Here is a 13,222-nt window from a genome sequence, read left to right on the forward strand (position 1 = left end):
GGATACATGCACACAATAATACGATTATTGTTGATAGTCAGATTAATTTAATAGTTCGTTTAAAACGTTAACATGCTTTGCAAAATGAACGTTTTCCCTAATAATCCTGTTTACATGGACACATCTGGAATCAGGCTACCTGATGAGAAATAAATGCATAAAAATCACCAATCAAAATAAACGGTCGCTGTGGTAGAACATGTTATTTTTGCAAAACCTACTCGATTCTGAGTTCGGACATATAGTTTGTACTTGAAAAGTATTTCCAAATGTATAGCCTACTTTCAGTTTTTCCAAACTCACTTCACTCCCTCAAGAGGGAGGCTTGACCTACTGGTGCTGGCAAATCAAATACACTACTAGAACGAGGATAACGCAGTATATATGTCCTAATAATTCAAAATATTGATCAGAAAACCAGGTGTTTTAATCGACATATGCTTACTTCGATTGTAACCATATGACGATTAAGATAATCAGAGTAAACTGTTTACATGCCTATTGCCATACTTGGCCAATTGCCATAATCCGTTTAATATCGAATTAGTGTCCATGTAAACCTATACAATGTTTAGTAAACAAAGGGACTCAATTTCACATAGTGAATAAGTCTTGCCATTCTCCTCAAAGTCCCTAGTAATATCCACATTTTTCATTGCACTTTTGATGACTCTCCTGGCTCTTCCTCCTCATCTCCAGTTTCTCTATCCTTTCCCCCATCGTCCTCTTCCTCTTTGACATCACCGTTGTCATCTTCTGATGTTCCAGAACTTCCAGCTTCCTCACCATCACTCTCTGTATCATCCTCTTCCTCAGCAACACTAAACAAAGATGAAATGCAATACCATTTACCAACAAAGTTTGCATAACAAATGTGAAACTGAAATTAATTAAATATATTATGATTTTCAATTCAATACAAAGCAATGGGTCTTTATTACCGAGGGGGTCTGTTGAGATTCATGCATTCTCTCCCTGAGTCAACATCAAATGGATCTGCAAAGACAATGGATTAGACATTTTTGGTTCAAGACAGTCTCTGAAGAAATACACAAACACTCAAAGTAAAATATGTTAAAGACTAAGCTTTATATGTATGACATCAATAGTGCTCTCTCCGAAGGCATACCAGTCTTAACACCTTCTTGTAACAAACCCTCATTCAACTCCAAATATTTCCTGGGATTTGATCCCAAACTTCTCCAACAGTAACTTACCAAACTCCTCTTTCTCAGGAGGGGTGTTAAGGTACTCTTTCTCCACAGCCAGCAGCTCCTCCTCTGACTGACAAGCTGCATAGCGATCCAGCAGAGTCTTGTTCAGATCCAGAAACACAGTCCCCCACTTAAACTTCCTTAGCAGAATCACAGCCAGGTCCTGAAAACCTGCATTTAAGACATGTTAATTAATGATTGATCATGACACTGCCAACACTTAACACTACTAAAGTTAATCTGATGGTAAAACCAATTCATTTGTATAGATTAAATCAAATGTTATTTGTCACATACGCAAAATACAACAGGTGTAGACCTTACAGTGAAATGCTTACTTACAAGCCCTTAACCAACAATGCAGTTAAGAAAAATAAGTTAAGTAAAAAATTGAAATGTAAAATCATTAAAAAGCAGCAGAAAAATAACTAGCAAGGCTACATACAGGGGGTACCAGTACAGAGTCAAATGTGCAGGGGCACAGGTTAGTCGAGGTAATTGAGGTAATATGTACATGTAGGTAAGAGTTAAAGTGACTATGCATAGATAATAACCAGAGAGTAGCAGCAGTGTAAAATAGGGGGTGAGGGGGACAATGCAAATAGTCTGGGTAGCAATTTTAATTAGTTGTTGGGGGGTAGAAGCTAAAAAGCCTTTTGGACCTAGACTTGGCACCCCTGTACTGCTTGTCGTGCGACAGCAGAGTAAACAGTCTGTGACTAGGGTGGCTGGAGTCTTTGACCATTTTTAGGGCAATCCTCTGACACCGCCTGGTATAGAGGTCCTGGATGGCAGGAAGCTTAGTCACAGTGATGTACTGGACCGTACACACTACCCTCTGTAGTGCCTTGCGGTCGGAGGCCGAGCAATTGCCATACTAGACAGTGATGAAATCAGTCAGGATACTCTCAATGGTGCAGCTGTAGAACCTTTTGAGGATCTGAGGACCGATGCCAAATAATTTCAGTCTCCTGAGGGGGAATAGGTGTTGTCATGCCCTCTTCACAACTGTCTTGGTGTGTTTGGACCATGACAGTTCGTTGATGATGTGGACACCAAGGAACTTGAAGCTCTCAACCTGCTCCCCTACAGCCCCGTCGATGAGAATGGGGGCATGCTCGGCCCTCCTTTTCCTGTAGCTCACAATCATCTATTTAGTCTTGATCACGTTGAGGGAGAGGTTGTTATCCTGGCACCACACGGCCAGGATTCTGACCTCCTCCCTATAGATTGTCTCATCGTTGTCGGTGATCAGGTCTACCACCGTTGTGTCGTCAGCAAACTTGATGATGGTGTTGGAGTCGTGCCTGGGCATGCAGTCATGGAACAGGGAGTAATAGTTTGCAAAAACCATTTCCTTACAGTTCTCTGCTGCCTGTGACTGGAACGAATTGCAAAAATCATTGAAGTTGGAGACTTATCTCCCTCACCAACTTTAAACATCTGCTATCTGAGCAGCTAACCGATCGCTGCAGCTGTACACAGTTCATCGGTAAATAGCCCACCCTGTTTACCTACCTCATCCCCATACTGTTTTTATTTGTTTACTTTTCTGCTCTTTTGCACACCAGTATCTCTACCTGCACATGACCATCTGATCATTCATCATTCCAGTGTTAATCTGCTAAATTGTAATTATTCGCCTACCTCCTCATGCCTTTTGCACACAATGTATATAGACTCTTTAAAAAAGAAAATTCTACTGTGTTATTGACTTGTTTATTGTTGACTCCATGTGTAACTCTGTGTTGTTGTCTGTTCACACTGCTATGCTTTACCTTGGCCAGGTCACAGTTGTAAATGAGAACTTGTTCTCAACTAGTCTACCTGGTTAAATAAAAATACAAAATAAAAAAATTAACAGGAGGGGACTGAGCACACTCCCCTGAGGGCCCCTGTGTTGAGGATCATCGTGGCAGATGTGTTGTTACCTAGCCTTACCACCTGGGGGCGGCTGTCAGGAAGTCCAGGATCCAGTTGCAGAGGGAGGTGTTTAGTCCCAGGGTCCTTAGATTAGTGATGAGTTGAGGGCCCTATGGTTTTGAACGCTGAGCTGTAGTCAATGAATAGCATTCTCATGTAGGCGTTCCTTTTGTCCAGGTGGGAAAGGGCAGTGTGGAGTGTAATAGAGATTGCATCATCTGTGGATCTGTTGAGGCGGTATGCAAATTGGAGTGGGTCTAGGGTTTCTGGGAAAATGGTGTTGATGTGAGCCATGACCAGCCTTTCAAAGCACTTCATGGATACAGACGTGAGTGCTACGGGTCGGTAGTCATTTATGCAGGTTACCTTAGGGACTATGGAGGTCTGCTTGAAACATTTTGGTATTACAGACTCGGTCAGCGACAGTTTGAAAATGTCAGTGAAGACACTTGCCAGTTGGTCAGCGCATGCTCGGAGTACACATCCTGGTAATCCGTCTGTCTCTGCGGCCTTGTGAATGTTGACCTGTTTAAAGGTCTTACTCACAGCGGCTGTGGAGAGCATGATCACACAGTCATCCGGAACAGCTGATGCTCTCATGCATTTATTTTTTTTCCCCAAAAACATGGTTTATTATTATTTTTTTACCCTTTTATCTCCCCAATTGGTAGTTACAGTCTTGTCCCATCACTGCAACTCCCGTACGGACTCGGGAGAGATGAAGTTTGAGAGCTGTGCATCCTCCGAAACACAATCGCACTGCTTCTTGACACCATGCCCACTAAACCCAGCCACACCAATATGTCGGAGAAAACACCGCACACCTGGCGACATAGCCTGGACTCGACCCCAGAATCTCTAGTGGCACAGCTAGCATGCATGCTTCAGTGTTGCTTGCCTCGAAGTGAGCATAGAAGTAATTTAGCTTGTCTGGTAGGCTCATGTCATTGGGCAGCTCGCGGCTGTGCCCCACTTTGTAGTCTGTAATAGTTTGTAAGCCCTGCCACACATCCGACGAGTGTCGGAGCCGGTGTAGTACGATTCAGTCTTAGTACTGTATTGACACTTAGCCTGTTTGATGGTTCGTCTGAGGGCATAGCGGGATATCTTATAAGTGTCCGGGTTAGAGTCCCGCTCCTTGAAAGCGTCAGCTCTACCCTTTAGCTCAGTGCGGATGTTGCCTGTAATTCATAGCTTCTGGTTGGGGTATGTACGTATGGTCACTGTGGGGACGACGTCACCAATGCACTTAATGATGAAGCCAGTGACTGATGTGGTGTACTCCTCAATGCCATTGGAAGAATCCCGGAACATATTCCAGTCTGTGCAAAACAGTCCTGTAGCTTAGCATCTGCGTCATCTGACCACTGGGCATTTGTGTTAAATCTTCTATTCAGGTAAATGCGATACGACACCACAGGTTATGAATCAACTGCAGAATAGCTCATGTCTTACCTACAATGCAGAAGGTGGCAGCAAAAGCCTCCACACAAGACAGCTTGCAGGGCTTCCCATAGTTCACTGGGTTGGCAGCAACCAAGTATGGTAGCAACCGAGGATGACTACCTATCATCTTATTGAAGGGCGTCTCCTCAAGTTTAGCCCAAGAGCAGTCAATGACAGCAAGTCCATTCTGAGCCACAATGTCCCTAAAAAATAAAGGGAAACACAGGACTCTGACTTCAACAGCACAAATACTTGCATATACTATTGCGATATGCCCCAATAATCTTGATTAGAAATTGATGGTTGTGGTCGGTTATACATGTCCTGATCTCACAGACAGTGAAAGGGTAAAGGTATGGTCAAATTATATCCAGCCCTTTGATCTATCAGTGGTAATGATGTGCTTAGGGTTTTGGCCATGTCAAAAGCATCACTCACCTGTCTGCTGGTGAGACGTATTTGGTGCCCATGGGGCTCAGAATGAGTCCATGGAACCTCTGGTTGAGGCGTAGGTTGTGAACAAAGCCTTTGCGGACCAGTTTTCTTCCTGTGCAGCGCTTTGGGTCGCAGTGGCCCAGCTCCCACATGGCCAGGGGGCAGGGCAACTTCACCTGGGCAGCCTCCCCTGCATCATCAGGATGCAGGCTGGCTGAAACCGAGAAAAACCAACCAAGTTACCAACCTGGTCTCAGAGCATTTCATATTATTCTATACGTAAATCCGAGGGACTTCATTTAGTATGATACGTAACGTTTGGTGTGGTTACATAAGACAGTTGGTTACTTAAAGCAACAAACGAAAAGAGGGTGGTTGCTCATGGTGGATGGCTACGCATATAACAAATCTTATCACGGACAACTTTAAATTGTATCTTCTTTTTCAACTACTTATTACTAAGTATTTTGCATCTACTTAGCATGTTAGCTAATCCTTCCCCTAACCTTAACCCTTTTAGCTAACCCTTCCCCTATCTCCGAAATTTAACCCTAACCACTAACTCATAGTAACAGATAATACGAATTGTAATTTGTAACATGTCATACAAAACAGATCATACAAATGAATACGTACCATACTAAACGTAACATATAATTCTGAATGGAGTCTCGGATTTACATACAGAATAATACGACATGCTCTGAGACCAGGTTGAAGTTATATGATCACACATACACACAACATGACTGGTTAGCTGTGACACATGTTTCGGGAAGAGGCATACTGTACCTTGCAATGCATCATGCATTTCTTCTGTGAAACACTCAAGAGATTTCCCCTTCATCTTGTGTCGTTTATCTTTCCCCTTGTTCACTGGGCGCTCAAATTTACCCTGCTTCTTTCGCCCCATGTCAGAACTGTCAGACTCTCTCTACCTACTGTTTATTGACTGAGAAAAAAAATGTAACGTTAACCTGACTTTGTAGCACTTGAATCAACTGGTCCTACAGAAGTAAACATCCAAGCAAGCTACCAAGATGACATAGAAAACATGTGTTTTCTTGTTTTGAGATTATATTGTATCGCTTTAGTTGACTAAATAAAATTATAAACAACAACTTCGTTCACTTTTCATGTGCTCACGCTGTACCGAGGAAGCACTAACACGCACGCGCAGACCGTGTATTATGGTCAGCTGACTTCTTCCCATGTTTCCCTAATGGTCACGTGGCCACTACTTGTAAAACAAACAAAGAATAGCCACGGATTATATAGCTAGTAAAGAAGTAAATGAAAGTCCACTAATAATGTATTATACATCTACTAGAATACTACATTTACTATGGATATATCTGCTCTGTCTTACCCTGCTGAGTAAGTATTTTTCACTTAATTCATGTACTCAAACAAAACAGCATCTGTCGTTTCAACGTTTATTCCGGGTTAGGTTTTAGAGGAGCGTATTGCGAAATCAAACATTGTAACCGAAATATAGAGCAGTTAAATATATACAGTACCAGTCAAAAGTTTGCACACACCTACTCATTCAAGGGTTTTTCTTTATTTTTACTATTTTCTACATTGTAGAATAATAGGTTTAGACATCAACTATGAAATAACACATGTAATCATGAGTGATGAAGTGTTGCATCTGATGACCTGGCCTCCACAATCACCAGACCTCAACCCAATTGAGATGGTTTGGGATGAATGATTTGGACCGCAGAGTGAAGGAAAAGAAGCCAACAAGTTCTCAGCATATGTGGGAACTCCTTCAAGACTGTTGGGGAAAAACATTCCTCATGAAACTGTTTGAGAAAATGCCAAGACTGCAAAGCTGTCAAGGCAAAGGGTGCCTACTTTGAAGAGTCTCAAATAGATTTTTATTTGTTTAACACATGGTTCCATATGTGTTATTTGATAGTTTTGATGTCTTCACTATTATTCTACAATGTAGAAAATAGTACAAATAAAGAAAAACTCAGGAATGAATAGTTGTGTCCAAACTTTTGACTGGTACTGTATATATTTCACATTATGTGGCTCTAGATTTTATTGTACATGTATATGCTTTTATATTCATGATTAACCCTGCTGACAAATTGTCACTCAAATGTTTAACTTTTTAAATTAAATATGCAATATGTATTATTTTTGGGTGACCTGATGAAATGAACATAGCAATGTGAGTTATAGATCTGTCAATCTCATTGAGAATAGAAATGAAGCGGTAGGTATGTTCTATACGCGCCATTTCTGTACTTTCTGTGCTGAAGTTTAGTTTTTGCTTTTTTTACTTTTGGTTTTGTTCACCAGCTTCAAACTGCTGAAAACACAATATTTTTGGTTATTGAAAATATATTTCACAGCGGTTTAGATAACACAATTGTACACAAACTGAAATTAGGTAAACTATTAGCATTTGAGCAATTTCACATTATGAGCATGATTTGTGTCCAATTACATATTAGCAATTGGTATCAATACACACTAGTATTAATTATAAATTACATACATTTCCCCGTTTTTCGATCACTTCAAGACAGTAGCTATAAACTTAGCCCAAATTTGTTCGTATTCATGTGACTTTCCATGTCCATTTGCAATAGTTTTCAAAAATGTTACAGTTGGCTATTCATTGACAGCTGGAGCCATTCTGCAAATGATGGCGGTTCCTCTTTTTTCCAATGCCTTAAAATGACCCTTTTAACTATGAGAGAGCATTTGCGGTATTTTCCCAGCAAGATAAAGGCTGCATTTGTGTGTAGTCTGTTTTTATATTGCTCCTAGAAATAGAGAGAATATTATTTTCCAATATGCTTCCAGTTTAGAACACTTGACCAACATATGCGCAAGCCCAGCATCATCTGATATACATCTTCAACATTTGCTGTCGGTTGTCATTTTTGCCATGTGTATGTTTGTGTCCAGTAGGTTCTATTAATTATATAACACTGAACCATTTGTGTTTTAGATTCTGCACGGTTTAAAACAGTTTTTCCATACCCTTTCCCATTCAATTACTTGTATATGAATATTCACATTTTTACCCCATTTCTCTCTTAAGGGAAGTGTGTAGTGCCCTTGTTTTTCATTTAAGAATTTATACACTTGATGCCAGGTGGTTTTTGGAATGGACATCCTTTATGAAATTTTCCAATACTTTAAACTCATGTTTATATATAAATGGTTATTTATTCTGACTTGACTGCCTGAACAATCTGAAGGATTCCAAAATGGTTGATAGAGCCGGCCTTTTCCTTCCGTTCATTCAGATCCATAGTTTTACCATCTTTATACAAATCCGCCACTATGCAAACTCCCATCTCTAGCTAACCTCTCCACAATACTGATCTGTGATTGATTTATTAATATGTGTGGATTGCTCCAGATGGTTGCTTGGAGAGAGGTACATATGGAAACTGCGTCTTTATTTCCAACAATTTTAAGAACATTCCAAGAAGCAGATATTTTTGGATGGCCTTTTTTGCATAGGGAATACTTCCCAAATATCTATCAATCTAAGTGGCATGGGGTGGGATATTTCTTCAATTACTAACCAACAGGGGGTTCTTTTGGTGGGTAGAGCCAGTATACGGTTTATCTTGTTATATGCAATATCTTTTAATATTTGGAAGTGCCATGCCTCCTTTATATTTTGACATCATTAGTTTCTCAAGGGCAATGCTAGGTTGCTTTGAATTCCATATACATTTAGTGATCAGTTCATTGATCTTCTTTAAAAAACCTTGCGGTAGATTGAGGCAACGTGCTCAGTTTGTAATTGATTGTAGGAGCAACTCATTTTTTATTATTTCAATTCTTGCTCGGAATGTTAGAGGGAGGACCATCCCAAAAATGGTGCTTTAAAGGATTGCACAATAGTTTCAAAGTTCTCCTCAGTCTTCTTCTAATGTTTCTAATTTTAGTGTGGATGCAGATGGTTTATTCTTGTTAAAATTATTTATTATTAAATTATATTAATTATTATATTTTAGGCCCCTATTCATTTGCTGGTAAAATGAAGATTGTTGAGGAACCAAATACATTTGGGTAAGTCATATGTTATTCTATAATTGCATTTAGATATGTTTCAAAAGTTAAATGTATAAAACATACTAATTCAGTCAGTGTAATGTGGTTCTCTCCTATTTCTCTAGGCTCAACAATCCCTTTTTGGCCCAAGGAAGTAGACTCCAGCCCAAGGTGACTCCAGGCCCAGTGTCAGGTAATAAGAATATGTTTCCTTTTATTTTGGCAGTTACTTGTCTGTCTAAACTGACCATTCCTAGCATGCATTCAGTATGACCATACCTAGCACTGTATACAGTATACATACAGCCCTGTTTTTTACTTGTGCTCTTCTCATAACATTTCTAATCCTTTCTTTATAGGACCAGCACATCTCCGCCGACTAGCAGGAAAGTGCTTCAGTTACATAGAGTCCACGTAAGTACTGGGAAACTGAGCGCCTACAAAATTAACACCTAATTGCTGCAGTGAACATTATGGCAAAGTTTCGATCAAACTGTTTAGGACTCATCTTTGATTTCTGTACCAGTTTTCCAATTGTTTGATTCACCGCTAGTCAAGGCTGCAAGATGACATGTGTAGAAAATATGTATATTTGAAAATAAATCATTGTGTTATTTTGTTTAGGTATAAATATGAATTCTGTCCATTCCACAACATCACCCAGCATGAGCAGTCATTCAGGTGGAACGCTTACAGTGGCATACTGGGGTGAGTGGATCCTCCACAACACAATATCAAACTGCACTCATCCTATCAAGTGAATAAGATTCATTTGAAGCATGTTATCCTGTGAATACATTATTTCCATTCATCAGTTTACACCCTTTGTCTTTCCAACAGAATCTGGCAGGAGTGGGAGATTGTGAACAACACCTTTTTGGCCATGTGGATGAGAGAGGGAGATGCCTGTGGGAATAAAAATAGGCAAACAAAGGTAATAAATTGCTTGTGCTCATTCCTCCCAGAGGCCAATTGACAAAGCAGGATTGGCGAGCGTTTGTGAGTAAAACGTGCAAACCCGGTCAGCGAGCGTTGTGAAAGGCCTTTAAAGACATTGCAGAGTTGGAATGTTGCGGTTACTGTTCTTTGTGAAAACATTTTTTTTTCTCTCGTTTCACTAGGTCATTCTGACCTGCGGTGGAAGTAGCAAGTTGGCTCAAGTGTCAGAGCCCACTACCTGTGTGTATTCTCTAAGCTTTGAGACCCCACTTGTATGCCACCCACATTCTCTCTTAGGTAAGACGAGCAAAAGCAGGGACTCTTTAAAAAATATATATATATTTTTTCATCTTTAACGTTTTAAGATGGTGCTTGTTTACGTTCTGAGTCACACATGTGTCCTCTCATCAAGTGTACCCAACTCTGAGTGACAAGCTGCAGATGGAATGGGATGAAATCGAACAGGCCCGCTATGAGAACCTCATTACTGAGCAGGTACGACTTTACTTACTAACATAGGCATTGACCTTGCCCTTTCATAGCACTTATGAGTGTAGGACTACACAGGAGTTTAAAGGTGTTCGCAGACAAAGCGGCAGGCGGGATGGCCTAATCAATTTCAATGAGGCGGAATTCAACCCAACGGAGCGGTCGGCGGTGCTTGAAAGCCAATTAGTGGAGAAAATAGGAATCAGGTCTATTTGGGCGAAATCCACTCTGGAGTTTCACTTCTTGTCTTGAAAGCGCTTAAGAAGTCCTCTAACGTGTATGTGTATATTACAGGGCTACAATAATCTACTGAGGGATATTTTTGAGGATGCTGGTTTCCTAAAGAACCAAAAGGTAAAGGAGAAGCCGGATATCACAACTACCTCAAAGACGCATGATTCCTTGCAGAAGTGCAATGAGGTAGGTTCACTGGAGAGAATCCAAAAACCATTCGTGACCATGAGTAGTAAATGGAAGCCCTGACATTTAGAGCTTTCAGCTAATGCTCTAGTTTAGCTATCCATATACATTAAATGTCATTGAGAAGCTGTATTAGTTTACATTTCTACGGATGCTTGTTTTATACAGGATGTCCGTAAACAGAGGGAAGAGATTGAGAGATTGCAAGGTCTCCTCACTCAACACAACATTCCCCATGAGTCAAAAGCAGGTGAGTCAGAGCATTATTATTAATGTACAAGTCCATACTTCTCCATGAATAGATGTAGGAAATGAATCCCTTCGTAAGTAACATGTTATGATTGCATTTGTCCATAATGTTAACATGTTTGCACCCTTCCCTCCCTCTACGGACAGCTAAGGCGAAGATTCCAGTGAGTGTGACTGTGCAAAATCGGCACCTGAGAGGGGACAACGGCCTCATCGCAGACCTACTCTGAGGATTCCAGACATTTACACAAAATATTGCAGGCCACTAACTGAACAGCAGAGAAGGCAGATGTCACACAATAAACATGGCAATTACACATTAGAGAATTCAAGTTAAAAAAAAAAAAAGTTTATTCTAAATACAATTTTAGATAAACAACCATGTTTTCTTGACTGTGAGGTGTATCTGTACTCCCCAATGGCATAGCTACATCCTTAGAATATTTATTTTTCAACTCTATTGTCTGTCTGGACAGAAATCATACATACCTCTGCTATCAAAGGAAGTACACTGAAGATGTAAATTGTTTGATCCAGAAAATACATTTAAGAAAATGAAAAGTTACAGCCTTGAGCTAGGCAAGTCAGGTAAGAACAAATTGTTATTTACAATGACTGCCTTCCCTGGCCAAACCCTCCCCTAACCCGGATGACGCTGGGCCAATTGTGCGCAGCCCTATGGGACTCCCGATCACAGCCAGTTGTGATACAGCCCGGGATCGAACCAGGGTTTGTAGTGATGCCTCTAGCACTGAGATGCAGTGCCTTAGACTGCTGTGCCACTCGGGACCCCAAATGCCAATTATTTTGTCATATGACATTAAAAAGGTGCTTAAACAGGCTTCTTCTTGTAGGCTGTTTACATATATTCTTATTGTTTAACTGGCGATACGCCATCCCATCTGGTTTGCGCTTAGTGGGACTATAATTTGTTTTTCAACAGGACAATGACCCAACACACCTCCAGGCTGTGTAAGGGCTATTTGACCAAGAAGGACAGTGATAGAGTGCTGCATCAGATTACCTGGCCTCCACAATCACCTGACCTCAACCCAATTTAGATGGTTTGGGATGAGTTGGACCGCAGAGTGAAGGAAAAGCAGCCAACAAGTGCTCAGCATATGTGGGAACTCCTTCAATACTGTTGGAAAAGCATTCCAGGTGAAGCTGGTTGCTAGAATGTGCAAAGCTGTCAACAAGGCAAAGGGTGGCTACTTTGAAGAATCTAAAATATTAAATATATTTTGATTTGTTTAAAAATGTTGGCTACTACATGATTCCATGTGTTATTTACAATGACTGCCTTCCCCAACCAAACCCTCCCCTAAACTGGATGAAGCTGGGCCAATTGTGCCAATTTCTACATTGTAGAAAATAGTAAAAATAAAGAAACTCTTGAATGAGTTGGTGTGCCAACTTTTGACTGGTACCATCTATATACACACTCTGATCTCCGACATTGCGCATCCTAATATATCTGTATTTCTTAATTCCATGATTTACTTTTAGATTTGTGTATTTTTTAGATATTACTGCACTGTTGGAGCTAGGAACACAAGCATTTCGCTACACCCTCAATAACATCTGCTAAACACGTGTATGCGACCAATAAAATTGTATTCGAATTTTGATTTGAGTTTTAACGATGTTCCTACGAAGGTTCTGACGATTAATTTAGCCTTGACATGCTTTTGGGGAACTGGGCCATGGGCTGATGTGTTTCTCTACTGAACATGTGAGGGATTGTAAGGGACTAACTATGCACCCAGAGTCTCTATGGAGTGGAGAATGAAGATGGAATTATGTTATTATACAACAAGCCAAATGAAACTAGTTCAGACACAGGACAACCCTTTCGGCAAGGAAGAGGAATGGTAATTTTAAAAAATCAATTAAAGGGAATGTTTCCAATTATGGGGACTGCCAAGGGCTTGAGGGAGGGATAGAAGGAAGGAGAGGTTGACGCTTAAAGCTGTGGAGGGAGGGAACGAGGGATGAAATGCTTAAAACTGGGTGTAAGGAGGCAGGGTGGGAAGAAAGAATGAAAGCGGAAAGAGTCATACATTGCA

General features: G+C 40.6%; 2 protein-coding genes across 2 annotated transcripts; one reads left to right on the plus strand and one right to left on the minus strand.

Moving 5' to 3' along the window:
• Positions 1–24: 24 nt before the first annotated feature.
• On the minus strand, positions 25–6,205 carry tsr3 (TSR3 ribosome maturation factor). Its single transcript, XM_046369040.1, has 6 exons — positions 5,811–6,205; positions 5,022–5,232; positions 4,593–4,786; positions 1,218–1,385; positions 942–996; positions 25–821 (listed from the first exon to the last, which is right to left on the minus strand). The coding sequence occupies exons 1-6, from the start codon at positions 5,929–5,931 to the stop codon at positions 653–655; spliced, it is 918 nt and encodes a 305-aa protein (XP_046224996.1). The 5' UTR covers positions 5,932–6,205; the 3' UTR covers positions 25–652.
• Positions 6,206–6,234: 29 nt separating this feature from the next.
• Positions 6,235–11,994, plus strand: gnptg (N-acetylglucosamine-1-phosphate transferase subunit gamma). The gene is made up of 11 exons (XM_046369041.1): positions 6,235–6,395; positions 9,020–9,074; positions 9,182–9,249; positions 9,416–9,470; positions 9,681–9,764; positions 9,897–9,990; positions 10,178–10,292; positions 10,408–10,490; positions 10,779–10,904; positions 11,073–11,154; positions 11,301–11,994. Exons 1-11 carry the CDS (start codon positions 6,329–6,331, stop codon positions 11,381–11,383), a joined length of 912 nt encoding a protein of 303 aa, XP_046224997.1. The 5' UTR covers positions 6,235–6,328; the 3' UTR covers positions 11,384–11,994.
• The last annotated feature ends 1,228 nt before the right edge of the window (positions 11,995–13,222 follow it).

Source organism: Oncorhynchus gorbuscha, linkage group LG11, assembly GCF_021184085.1.
Source record: "Oncorhynchus gorbuscha isolate QuinsamMale2020 ecotype Even-year linkage group LG11, OgorEven_v1.0, whole genome shotgun sequence".
Taxonomy (NCBI): Eukaryota; Metazoa; Chordata; class Actinopteri; order Salmoniformes; family Salmonidae; genus Oncorhynchus; species Oncorhynchus gorbuscha.

Excerpts from the sequence above, each read along its gene's own strand:
- gnptg (XM_046369041.1), top strand. The coding sequence starts at position 6,329 with ATGTATTATACATCTACTAGAATACTACATTTACTATGGATATATCTG. Across the intron at positions 9,250-9,415 it reads GACTCCAGGCCCAGTGTCAG|GACCAGCACATCTCCGCCGA; the intron begins GTAATAAGAATA and ends CTTTCTTTATAG. Across the intron at positions 11,155-11,300 it reads TCCCCATGAGTCAAAAGCAG|CTAAGGCGAAGATTCCAGTG; the intron begins GTGAGTCAGAGC and ends CTCTACGGACAG.
- tsr3 (XM_046369040.1), bottom strand. The coding sequence starts at position 5,931 with ATGGGGCGAAAGAAGCAGGGTAAATTTGAGCGCCCAGTGAACAAGGGG. Across the intron at positions 5,233-5,810 it reads AATGCATGATGCATTGCAAG|CCAGCCTGCATCCTGATGAT; the intron begins GTACAGTATGCC and ends TCTCGGTTTCAG. Across the intron at positions 997-1,217 it reads TCCTGAGAAAGAGGAGTTTG|ATCCATTTGATGTTGACTCA; the intron begins GTAAGTTACTGT and ends TTGTCTTTGCAG.